The sequence below is a fragment of the Prosopis cineraria genome, unplaced genomic scaffold (assembly GCF_029017545.1).
Source record: "Prosopis cineraria cultivar Desert tree isolate PC_DT_omini unplaced genomic scaffold, ASM2901754v1 PC2, whole genome shotgun sequence".
NCBI classification, from domain to species: Eukaryota; Viridiplantae; Streptophyta; class Magnoliopsida; order Fabales; family Fabaceae; genus Prosopis; species Prosopis cineraria.
In genome coordinates, this window is record NW_026555333.1 from 10,045,930 (window position 1) to 10,059,849 (window position 13,920).

The window sequence follows — 13,920 nt, forward strand, 5'->3', positions numbered from 1 at the left end:
CAAGGAGATTCTACTTCACTGCCATTTATGGCAGCCCATCTCTAAAAATTTCTCTAGAGTGACTTGGATGGATTGAAGCCGCCTTCTACTCAACCTTGGCTCCTTGCAGGTGACTTCAATGCTACTCTTACCAATGAGGAATATCAAGGGGGTACTGGTTGTATCAACCATGGCTGCAAACTTTTTTGATCTTTTTTAAACAGTAATGGACTCATTGACTTGGGTTTTAATAGACCCAACTTTACTTGGAGACGGGGCACTTTATTAGTTCGTTTGGATAGTGTAAAGGGCGTCCTAAATTAGGACTAATCATCATACTAACCATGGTTAATCAAGGACTAACCCAAACGGATTATCAATACGAGATTAACCCAAATGAATTCTTAATATGTATTTTTTTAAACTATTTAATATAAAGGGATCCCAAGTCTTTAAAATATTTTAAGAACTCATATCATTCAATTAAACCTATACGGAAGCATGATAATAACTATTTTTACTTGCACAAATATTTTGGCCCGTAATTATAGCACAAGCATGAAACCACATTCCCCAAGGCTCAAAATACATTTCCCCCAACACAAAATCCATAATGCAAGTGGATTAAGAATTTATTATCCTAGTTGGTAATATCATAAACTAAATACATATATCAAATAAAAGGAGAGAGGCCTACAGAAGTGATTATTATCACTTGGCCTAATGCTCCTTTCCTCTGTTCTTCTGAGATGAGCTAGCTCCTGTAATATATTAAAAGAGAGGGGTGAGTACAACCACTCAATAATAAGGTATATCTAAGTTATACAAATGCATGATAATTAATCATGAATGCAAGTGGCCAATAAATTTATCAAAGTGACCATTCAAACAATCACATTAATAACATGTTAATCACATTAACGTTTAACTCATGTGAATAATTTCAAGAATAAAGTCAAGTATAAAATTTGCACAAATAGCCACATATACATTATTGGCATAATTACTGCATGTTCTCATTTCTATAATTATAATCATATTCTCAACATAGCCATCAATCACTCAAATGGCATGATAGTAATAATATGCATGATTGATCTTTTCCTTATATCCCCCCTTTATTTCCTCTGACATGAAATCCATGGGCCAACAACCGGAAGGATCATCCATGTAGTGAGACTACCCAAGGCCTTAATCATATCATGAGGGGCTACCGGGCCAGGGTTACCTTACTCATTTATGAACACAGTTTTCCCCAAATCACACACTATGGGGTGTCATACCCAAAACTAGCTCTACCTAAAACTCCAGGTAGGCCAGTAGGGTCAAGTCCCTTAATAGGAACAATGCTACAGTACCTTACAAGGTAAGTAGCGGCTATAGCCCCTAGGATTATTGGTTAATAGCCAAGTACCATATGGATTTTTTGTAATCACTAACTCCTTCACTAAAGCCAACTCCCGCCATATGATCATGCTCATGAGAAAAATGCATTTCAAAAACTCATATATATAATTCAAAATTATCTCACATGCTCATCAACTTTCTTACTCAACAAACATCAAGAATCATCATATTTCAATTATGCCTCTTGCAACAATTTTTATATTATCATATAAAACACATTAGCATCATATAAAACTCAACATGCTCATACAATTCATCACTGTACATAATCCACAACTTATATCCAAGAGTGTATACATAATCATCAACCATTAATCTCATTACTCACACTAAGTCATAATTAACTTGGTCACAAGTCATAGAGTCTCAACAAAGCCACATGCATTACAAACAACCATTTCAAAATTTAGACATATATATATATATATATATTCTTTTATTTTACCAACATAATTAATTAAGTAACATACAAGTGCATAAAATAGATTTCCCCCGGTTACCTTAATCTTTGAGAGGTCAAAGGTTACCCCTCAAGTTACAACACTTCCAAAGCTTTCCAAAGCTTGAATGGTGTCAAAAGGAAATTAATCTACAATTGATCATATCATAATGTGTCACTAATATTATTAACACAATTTTCACTCATACTCTAATACCTAAGTATTTATTTTATTTTATTTCATTTTATTTTTAAGACCTTAGTCTTAGCCTCTTGAGTTTAAAATTTAATTTCATGTATTTGAACCTATCTACTTAGTTCAATAGTCTCCTTCACAATAATTTAATTCAAATAATTTTCTAATATTAAAATTTTCCTTTTTATTCCAAAAATTCGCACATAAAAATACCCAAAAATTGTAAACTTGATTTCGAGCCTAGAATCATTATTCTATAGCCATAATAATTTATTTCTCATCTCAAATAATCATTAAATATCAACAAATAAATTTATATTTTTGAATTTAACCAAAAATCTACCCATAGGGATCTATAAATAAACTCAAATGTCTCAAATTTTAATTCTATTAACAAAATAATACTCTAGAATATTTATTACACTACCAGCAACCTTAACAACCAAATTTTCTTACCAAAAATTCATCCCTCTTTTAAACTCTAGATTTTTTAAAATCTCAAAATCTGCAGTCTCGGGGAAAAAAACGACTAAGAAAATATTTAGAACACTTACCTAGTCTTAGAATACTTAAAATCTCATCTGAAGTATCTAACTATGGAGCTTTACCTTCTAAACCGTTCCTATCGCTGGCGACGCTCTCGCCCTGTTCTTCTTTTCTTTTTTGAACTTCTCTGTTGCGTGCACAAAGAGATGAGGAAGAGATCAGGAGAAATGAAAAAGGCTTGTGTGTTTTAAAATGGGTTTGGTCCCATGGCAATAATTCACACCACTCTTCTGCCTCCCATCTCCTTTTCTTTCTCTCTCTTTTTTTTATATAATATTACATACTACACACACACACCAATGTCTATATTCCTTCTCCTTTTCCTCTGTTTTTTAATATAATATCGCACACTACACACACACCCCAACGTCTATATCCCTTCTCCTTTTTCTCTTTTTTTTATATAATATTACACACTACACACACGCACAAACGGATGAAGTCCGTTCTAATTTTTTTATTTCATTCATATCCCTTTTCTCTTTTAATGATAATGATAATAATTCTATTTTCTAAAAATCATAATTTAGAATTTAGATTTATGCTAAATTAAATCCAATAATAATTTCCTAACTAAAATTATTTATATTTAAATATTCCTCAAAAATTACTCATTTGCTCTAAATTAACTTAATTAACCTTTGGTTAATTTTTGAGATGTTACAGATAGGGCTATAGACAATGTTGTATGGATAAACTCTTTTCCTTTAAGTAGGGTTGACCATTTACCTAAGACTTTCTCTGACCATAAACCTTTACTTATCCACTTGGGCTTGAATGTTTCATCAACTCAACCCAACAAACCTTTTAGATTCTTGGCCTTTTGGCTTACTCATCCTGACTTTGATGGACTAGTCCAATGATATTGGGAAACTAAGAATCCTATTATAGATAATATTAACTCCTTTTGTTCTGAAGCCCAATGTTGGAATAATTAGGTTTTTGGCCACGTGGGGAAAAAGAAAAGATGCCTCCTTGCAAGAATTCTGGGGATCCAGAAAAAAAATTGAGACTTCCACACACCCAAAATTCTTAATAGATCTAAACAAAACACTAAAAGACAAATTCGAATCCACTTGCTTGTTTGGGTGATAGAAACACCTCTTTTTACCACATCAAGGCGCTCATGTGGAAGAGAAAGAACTGAATCATACAGCTCTGTTCATCACAAGGGGAATGGATCAATGATGAATCACAACTCTTTGAGATGGCTAGAGAATTTTTCAAAGATCTTTACTCCTTGAAGAATAGTGCCTTCACACCTTACTCGATATCAGGTGCTTTCCTGATGATCTCGAAATGCTCTCGTGCTTCTTTGAGTTCAATGATTTTAATGGAAGAAGTTAAATATGCCCTGTTTGAAATGAAACCATTTAAATCCCTTGGAATTGATGGTCTCCATGCCTTATTTTTTAAAGTCAATAGAAATTAGTTGGTCAGAGTCTGTACAACCTAATCAAAGACCTCTAGTTAGGTTAACCCCTTGACCCATTGCTTAATTGCACTTTAATCGCCCTGATTCCTAAGGTTAACAAGCCAATACATGAAGGAGTTTTGTTCTATAAGTCTATGTACTGTGGTCTATAAGGTTATCACTAAAGTCATAGCAAATCGTCTTAGAGTTATTCTTCCTGAAGTGATTGCCCCTTACCAACCAAGTTTTATCCAGAACAGGAGCATTATTGATAACATAATCATTACTCAGGAGGTGGTCTATTCTATGAGAAAAAAATCAAGTAAGATGGAATGGATAGCCATAAAGGTTGATTTAGAAAAGGCATTTGATAAGCTAAGATGGGATTTTATTGAGGATAAATTATGGGATGTGGGATTACCAAAGCTTATGGTTAAACTCATCATGGCATGTATCACTACACCAACAATGCAGATCCTTTGGAATAGGAAGCCATCTACAACCTTCTCTCCTATTTGAGGAATCAGACAAGGTGACCCTTTATCACCATATATTTTTGTACTCTGTATGTAAAGACTTTCTCAAGCCATTACCGCTGAGGTGAATAAAGGATCTTGGCAAACCATTAAAATGGGTAGAAGAGGTGTGCCTCTCTCCCACCTTTTCTTTGCCGATGATCTTATCCTCTTTGGTAACACTTCTATAGAATAGTGTACAGTTATTCAACGTGTCTTGCAGCAATTCTGCATTTCTTCTGGTCAAATTATAAGCCAAAGGAAAACACAAGTCTACTTCTCTAAGAATGTCTCAACTATAATTAGTAATGCTATTTGTAATACTTTGGGCTTCCAACGAATAGATTCTTTAGGTCACTACCTTGGAGTCCTTCTTGTCACTGGAAGGGTCTCGAGCAGGACTTACAATTATATCTTAGAAAGAATTCAAACTAGACTCTCTGGATGGAAGAGCCAAGCTTTATCCTTAGTAGGACGCATTACCCTTTCTAAATCCGTCCTCACTTTCATTCCTTTCTACACTATGCAAAGCACTTTACTTCCATTATCTTGCTGTCATGCCATTGAAAAACTTATCAGGAAGTTCATTTGGGGCTATTTGGAGGGCCACCATAGGGTCAACTTGGTCAAATGGGAAGAGCTTTGTCAGCCTCTGAAGCATGAAGGTTGCAATCTCTTAAATGTTGAGGCACAAAATAGAGCTTTCATATCAAAATTGGCTTGCAAGTTGGTTACTGATCCAAATAGTCTCTGGGTGCGTGTTCTTAAAAGCAAGTATAGAATACCTACTGGCATTCCTCATGATATTAGTAGGAATAAATCTTCCTACTTGTGGAGAAGCATTACTAAAGTATGGCGGGATACATCTTTCCATATAAAGTGGAAACTAGGTAAGGCTACGGCATTTGCTTCTGGTCAGATTTTTGCGTGGGTGACTCAGGTCCTTTAAACCTCTTATCCTTTGCTAATATACCTAGCCATGAGTTAGAAAGACCCATAGCAGATTTTGTTGATGAAAATGGGAATTGGAAATGGCCTCTTTTTGGTCACCTTCTTCCAAAGAATATTCTTAAGGAAATTGCAAATGTAACTCCCAGTGTTAATCCCACGATAAGCCTTCTTGTTTTTGGAATCTGATTAAGGATGGAAGTTATAGTATCAAATCAGCTTATAATGATTCTCAGTCTCTTTACTGAAAAGCTGAGGAATTCAACTAGATGTAAGTTTGGAAATTACCGACTGCTCAGCGAGTTCAAACTTTCATGTGGCTTCTCTTCAAAGGCCATCTCCTTACAAACTTTGAACATCTCAGGCGAAAAATGACAACAAACCATATGTGTACTCTATGTAATAGCCCACAAGAGAATATTAATCATATATTTAAGGAGTGCCACCTGACAACTGTTGTTTGGAAGAAGGTGCTCCCTCTAGATATGCAAATCTGACTTCTACAGCATGAACATTGAAGCCTGGCTGTCTTGCATTTTGAGCAATCAGCATGTTAACATCTCTTGGAAAATAAGAGTCTCTGTACTATGCTGGAAATTATGGGAGGCACGAAATCTTTGAATCTTTGCTAATGAATTTTCTACTGCTGATAATATCTTATTTAAAGTCAGAGCGCTAGTAGATCACATTGTTAACACCCATAGGATATTTGATGCTTTATTGTAATCTTGGCTCTTAGCCTTTTGTTCCTGTACAGTCTTTTTAAGCAATACAATCCTTTCCACTCAAAAAAAAAAATTGTATATACTGAAATTGCACATCTATTTAGAATAGATTCCATTATAAAATAGATAAAAGTATACCATTTTAAAACAATAGCAGGATATATAACATTATTAAATAAAAACATTAAATATTTGATAAAATTAAAACATGCGTGAATGAAGTAAAATAAAAATCAAGAATGTTATGTGTCCATCTCCGTGGACGTGTGTGGGATTTTTTGTTTCTATTGACCAAAGTGCCTGACCACGATTGTTCAAATTGTGGATAGTTGATTTGTAAAGCATACCATTCATTTTGAGAAATATGACTATTCATGCTCTGTGAATAGTGTGAATAGTACTGAGGCTTTCAATAAATTTTAATGTACGTTGGTTGATTCTCTTTTTTTTCCCCCTATCGGTCTTGAATATATTGACTTGAATCCATTCATTCCTTATTTATATATCCTGACGCGTGTGATGGGGGCCAACATTATTCAACCAATCACTTATCAAGAAAGATGGCTCTTGAGATGCTCCAATTTTAGGGTCAACTATGACGTGTCCTTATTATTTATCTTGCTGTAATTTAATCTCACACAATGCCAAGCTGTACCCCGCCACTTACGCCACCCCTCCTTGGATGCAGACGCAAGAATCATCGGAACCACATTAATTCCCTGAGAGCGACAAATTGTTTTAATTTGACCCTCACACACTTGCACGCTTTGGTTTGCCCAAATGTTAACAACGATCCTCTCTCTTAGCGCACGCAGCCACGGATTTATGCTCCCCAATTACTCACCGCTTTTGTTATATTATTTTTTTATTCATAAATCACTTTCAATATATTTTATTATAATTAAAAAATATTAATTTTATTAATTTTATTTTAAAATTTAATAATTTTTTACTTTTATTATTAATAAATATTTTTAAACATTATTAATAATATTTTTATTCAAAACATGTAATATGATAAAAATGTAGAGAAGGGTATTGAAAATTAGCAACCCTATAAATTGGATGATTAAATTTTTTCTCTCTTTATTTTATAAATAGAACCGAGGTGTGGTAATTAACAATACTCTTCTCTGTCAACAGCACATATCAATGGTCATGACTCCGATAGTCCGATTTAGTAATAAAATCATGTAATTTGAAAATCCGTCAATCTAAATGGTTCTAGCTCAACAATTAGTTCAAGGCATGCCTGCTGTTTACATCAGCAGATCAGCTGATTCAACCAGCTCTACGGGTCGTGCGCGTGTTTTGGGCATAATCTCTCACTTTTCTTCAATTTATACCAATCACCTTGCAAGACTACTAACTCTCGCATACTTCTGTGATGGATATTTAGTATTTACTGTTTCTAACTCGCGTATTTTCATTTTCTTTTTTTGGTATATATACTCATGTATTTTCATTTATTTGTGTGATATAGTTTTACTAGTATTTTGATTTTTAAAACTTAAACGCCCTAACTAATTAATATATAGGAAGAATTACTCTACGGTTCCATTAACTATGTTGTTATTTTTTTAAACTCAATTGTCAATAGATTTTAATAAATTAATTGTGTTGAGTAGGAATTGTATATAATTGTCCTTAATATATATTGAGATGTATGGTTGAGACGAACACGCAATCGCCAATCAAAGGCTGTAGAAGAACTGCGATAGGATATTCTCAAGATCAGAGACAAGAGTAGAGGTTGGGAATGAATATATATATATATATATATATATATGATGGCAATTGCTGGGGCATCTGCCAACTTGTTTCTTTCGCCACTTTTTTTGTTTGGCCCCCAAGCGATCTCCACCCACCTGCCTTGCACTCCGTTGGATCGGAACTTGGAATCATGCAATTGTGGATCGTATGGGGTGTCATTTGTATTACAGGGTTTGGTCAAAGGTCAGTAATGATGGTTTCCACATGGGGAATGAACTCATCCGTATTGAATATATTTTCCTGATTTCCGTCAATTAATGCATCAAATCTGAGTTGAATGTGTGACTCTGAGTACACTGGATGGTCAAGCCTGCCCATAGTTATACCACAAGGTGAAAAACATGCCTTTTCCTTGATCCCCCGAAATGGTTTACATGCAGTATTAATGAATTTATAGGTTAATCATTTTGCAACCTTCTCGAGCTCGTAGCTTCCCTGCTTAATAAATCACCCGCCGCAGGTTCTCTAGCCATTTATTAATTTATTATTACATAAAGCCTTCCTAGCTGGTTTCATATGATTAATAACCTCCTGCGCCAATAATACCGGTGTGATGATCATCATGACAATCCATCAAAATATATATATATATATATATATGTTTGCATTCAATAAACTGAAATTTAGATCTAGCTAGCACACACATTAGTTAAGGATGCTAATTCTATAAATATGTATGTCATTCAAACCCTCGCTGTCATTCTGTCAAATTATTAACTTGAGCATTAAAGGAATAAATAGGGCATAATCTTGTTCGCTAATTAATATTCTTTAATTTTTAGGTACAGTAAATTCTGCCAACAACTAAATGATATTGGCCGGTATGGGTCGGAAGAACATTTAATATGAACATTCACTTTAGCGCGTGGGTGTGTCTCGTTGGCGCAAGAACCTCAGCAACAGTGAAAACCAATTATCAAAATAATTTTTTTTTAAAAAATATCCAACGGAGGCATGGAGCAACGAATAATGGAAGAAACTACGAGTGCTCTGGAAACTGAAGCATCTCCACTACTTGGCTCATGGAGGGTCTTTCATCCATGTTATCTTCCACACACCGCAAAGCCACTTTCACCAACAGCTCCACCTTGTCAGGGTCGTATTTTCCTTGCATATTCGGATCTGCTACCTCCTCAGTCCAGCTCTTGCTTGTAGGACCATCAGCATTCATCTTCTCCTTCACCCATGTCAACAACCTCCGTTGATCCATACCTTCTTTGTTTTCTAGGATATGGATTCCCATTGGACTTTTTCCTGTTATCATTTCCAACACCACAATCCCATAACTATATACGTCCACTTTAGAAGTAATTCTTAGGTTGTACACCCATTCAGGCGCCATGTACCCTCTCGTCCCTCGGATTCTGGAAAAACCAGAATTGGCACCCTCATCCCTATTAAGCAGCTTAGACAGGCCAAAATCTGCTACCTTGGGTTGAAAATCTGAATCTAACAGTATGTTTTGAGGCTTCACGTCACAATGCAGGACCCATTCCAAGCATTCTTCGTGCAAATAAGCTAAACCTTTGGCTGTACCGACTGCAATATTAAACCTCTTGTTCCAGTCAAGTGCATTGGAGTAGAGATTTTCTGCCAAGGATCCATGTTCCATGTACTCGTACACTAGAAGTCTGTGCTTTCCCTCCACGCAGTATCCCCACATGTCTATCAAATTCATGTGGTTCAACATCCCGATCGTGCTAAATTCAGCAAGAAACTCTGCTTCTCCTTGATTAGTTTCACTAATAAGGCTCTTGATTGCTGCTACGCGATTATTGTCTAATTTCCCTTTGTACACGATCCCTCCCGCTCCCCGTCCAATCTCATCGCTGAATCCACGTGTGGCCTTTTTGAGTTCTGAATAGGTGAACCTTTGAAACCCTGTGGCAGAAAGTAGTTGTTGTCTTTCTCCCTTATCATTTTCCTTACTACTTCTAAACAAGAAGAACCACACGAAGAAAATGCAGGTCATCTCGAGCACTCCAATCCCGCAAGCGAACCAAAGCAAAAAATTCAACCACGTGCTATTTTTGGAATCTTGGTAAGTCCTACCCAAGCTCTGAAACAGATTGGCTGAGCACTTCAATGGTACATGTTTCTGAGGAACCTTGAGGGACAGAATAGTTGATTTTGGTAATTTGAGATAGACATCTCCATCGAAATTAGGGGAATCCCTTCCGTTGAGCAATATTGTTTTGATGTAGCAATTATAAGTACTAACTTCGTTGAATTTGAGTTGGACGCCTTGGCAATCATCACAAAGTTCCAAGCACCTATTTTCACATTGTGTCAAGTTTGTTACGCGGATTACCTCCAAGTCATAGCCGAATAATTCCATTCTGGGAAGATGAACAAAACCAAACCCTGTGGAATTGCAACCACGATGGGTAGTAAATTCAGGTTCACAGCCCTGAGCCCAGTCATTGGGATTCTTAATCTTGAATCCTTGCAAGCAATAACAGGTCCTGCCTACGAAAGGATCGTAAGTGCACATGCTGTTAGCTCCACAAAGACCATGAACGGTACATGGTTGGGGAATGACTTGCCACGAGACCTCCCACGTGCTAGTTTCTTCATTGAAGCTATAGAGACGCAAGTTACCATCAGGATCCATCAGGAATCGCCGATAGCGTTTAACACCATAATCAGACGGATAGAATTCGAAAGTATCAGAGGACGTAAAATGGCCAGAGGGATCTATCACTGCAATTTTGGTTATGTTGTAGGTGGACCTGCCCTCATCAACGGGCAGCTTCCACGTGGGAGGCCAGTACACGCTAGAAACGTTAGGACCATTGAAAAGAAGCCGAAGAACATTATCGTTGTCGAAGTAAAGCTTATAGAAACCAGAAGAAAAGTTGGTGGCGCTTCTGGATGAAATAAGGCTCGCTTTCTCGGTGAGTGGTTGACCAGGAAGAAGGGTATCGGTTGGGGAGTCAAAGCTTTGCCATAAGACAATGCCTTGTGAGGCACGAAGGACGAGGTTGCCGTTGTCCATGAGCATGAGATACACTTCCGAGGAGGAGAAGGTGGCTGTGGTCCAGATGGTACTTGCTCCTGCATCGCTCAAAATGAGGTTGCCATTTTTTAAAAGTGTTAACTTTGAAACTTTCCCATTAACGGGTTGGTCTCGATTTGCTATCCAGACAAGGGTGGGTTGCTTGGACCTTGTGAACCGAATGGAAAAGCAGAAAGCATTGTCGCCGACTTGAAAGAAGCCAGCGGAGAAGACGCCGTTGGCCGACACGAGTGTATCAGCTGGTTTCTCTACTGAGAGAGACGAGCCTTGTAGGAGGGTATCTGTCGTTGCAGGTGAACATGGAGAAGGAATACACAGTAGAAAAGAAAGGAGGAAGAAGATTAAGATATGCATCTGACTAGTGCAGAAAGCTTGAGATGGTTGTGATTAGGTAAGTTTCTAATAGGGTCTTAAGTTTCTGTTTATACATAGATGGTTGCTTGGTTAAATACCTAACATTCTATTGTAAAAAGAACCAATTGATGCTGATCTTCGCAGACTTTGAAGTTTCAACAGTCATGTTCTTGACCAAAAGAGTTAAAAAAACAACAAAGAAAGAAAGAGCATTCACGTTTGAATTTTTTATACCCGGCCTCCTTCTTCCTTCCTTCCTTAATGATAGTGGCAGTCGCACAATTTAATATCTTTGGATGCGTTCGTCGATCCGTGATCAAATTGTTTTCAATTTCGTCTCTCAACCTTACTGATAATCAGCTTGCGGTTTTTAGAGTGGTTAGGGCAATCGGACCGCACACCGAAAATTTTAAAACATCCAATGATGCAGACTCTTGTTCCTAATTACAAACCCACTTGGCAACTTGCTAGCTAAAGCTGCAAAGTTTATCCTCTCCAATTCCGATCCAAAAATATCCCTGTGGTCCCCGCGTATCCATTGCGCCTGAACTGCAAATTAAAGTTAAGACGTGTCCAATTTAGGACCCTTAAACTGTTTACCCAGAGATATAATTATATAAAGGTTGTCAAACAACACAACTAATTAAGGCCTTCGTAGAATGACAGACATAGCGTCAGTCAGCAAAATTTTACTTGGAATGCTCTTGACGTATAATACGGGAGAATTTCAGTATATTTCCTCAGCTAGCATATCGTATTTGTAAATATTTTTTGCTAAATTACAAAAGATGTCTATACATATATATAATCCACTGATGCACTCAGTGAAGTTTAAGAAGGAATTGTAATCAAGTTTTACATAAAAAAAATTAATTATTGTAAAGTTTATTAACAATTAAATTATATTGCATTGACAATTAATAGTGTTGTCAATACAATTTAGTTCTGTTATTAGTAAATCTTATAGTAATTAATTTTTTTATGTAAAACTTTAATATAATTCTTTTAAATTTTTATGGGAATTAAATATTTAAAGGAAACACTATCATCTTTGCATGATTTGTTTGGTTGTATTATTTTAATTTTTCAACTTGATTTATTATATTGACATGACATTAACTAAGAGACAATTATATCTTTTAATTATAATTGAAAACCATGTTGTCATTCGTTATCATGTCACTTGATTAAACCACTTTAAGTTTTCTACACTGTTTTTTTGGGACACATAGTCGTTTGTAAGCATCTATTTTATTGTGTTTTTTGAAAATTTTGAATTCAACTTATTTAATATTCCCCCTCCTTATTATAAGATATCTTTATCTATCTCACCTAAATTAAGAAAGGGCGATTAAATTATTGACTTTGTGTCCAAATGTAACAAATTTTTAATTTTATTATTATTTAAATAAAAAAAATTTAAATTTGCATTATATTTTCTTTTACAGTGAATGAATTTAAAATAAAAGTAATATTATATTGAAAAACTATAATTAATACTCTATCTACTGTGTGCTTTATGTGTGAGACCAGCATATCCTTCTAGCTAGCTAAAGGGTGGCCTATCCTTTCAGTTTCCTTGCACTTGATTCCGTCTGGTATTAGCTATGAGACACTTTTTAGATAGAAGGATTGTTTGGTCCTTGACATAAGCTATTTGGTAGGTGATTGCTCTCGTAGGTGTACGAAATTATAATAATAAATTATTTAAAATATTTTAAGTGTCGAATACACAAAAAAGTTACACTTTTATTAATTTAAATAATTAATAGTTTAAAAAAATAGATAAAATGAATAAATTTGTTAAAAATATAAGGAATAAAAATAAATTAAGAAAATAATAATAATAAAACGCAATCACTTGAAGCGTTGGGGTTTAAGATTTATCCTATAGGTTGCTAATTTCTACCCTTTGAGTTGACTCGGATCAATTATAGTGACAACTATTCCTAAAGTGTCCTAATATTCTCTCGAATTATTAGTCCCTTTTTAATTAGTGTTGAATTCGTTCCATGATACCCAAACAACTAATTAAACCGTGAAGCTATAGTTTAAGTCACCGTAAATTTCTAGAACTATCTCCAGCCTAGTTATTTATGTTTATTTCTCTAGATTTAGGTTCTCTCTTCACCTCCTAGTCCATCAAGATTACCCATAGATTTGATTAAATGGTGGTCAGTTATTAAATCAATATGAAGAATAAGAGAAATAAATATAATTAGGAAAAAGCAAAAACATTCACAAATATAAATGCAAAGAGTCAAAACAAAGGAAATAAAAAACTAGCTCCCCAATTGGGATATATCCTTACCCCAATTGGGTAATTTAGAAACACATAATAAAATCAAATAAAACCATTCTAAAATCCCCAATCATGAAAAATGATCACAGAGAGAATTAAAGAGTAGAAAAAAAATAATTATAATTTGTGAAACCCCTCAATGATCTCGCTCTCAACCTTTAGAATGCTTTTACGAGCTCCAAATATCTCAGAGAGAATTATTGAAGTACTCAGATAAGTGATTGAATGTCTTCCCTCTTGATGGAGGGAGTATTTATAGTTAAAGTGAAGGCTCCTTCTTTTTTTCCTTGTCGGACTCTATAT

The 13,920-nt window shown here is 35.3% G+C and overlaps 1 protein-coding gene across 1 annotated transcript; it reads right to left on the reverse strand.

Moving 5' to 3' along the window:
• Positions 1-8,680: 8,680 nt before the first annotated feature.
• Positions 8,681-11,549, reverse strand: LOC129304198 (putative receptor protein kinase ZmPK1). Its single transcript, XM_054943884.1, has one exon. It carries the CDS (start codon positions 11,313-11,315, stop codon positions 8,922-8,924), a length of 2,394 nt encoding a protein of 797 aa, XP_054799859.1. The 5' UTR covers positions 11,316-11,549; the 3' UTR covers positions 8,681-8,921.
• Between the last annotated feature and the right edge of the window lie 2,371 nt (positions 11,550-13,920).

Bases quoted from the DNA above. Each gene is read 5' to 3' on its own strand.
- LOC129304198 (XM_054943884.1), bottom strand. From the start codon at position 11,315: ATGCATATCTTAATCTTCTTCCTCCTTTCTTTTCTACTGTGTATTCCT.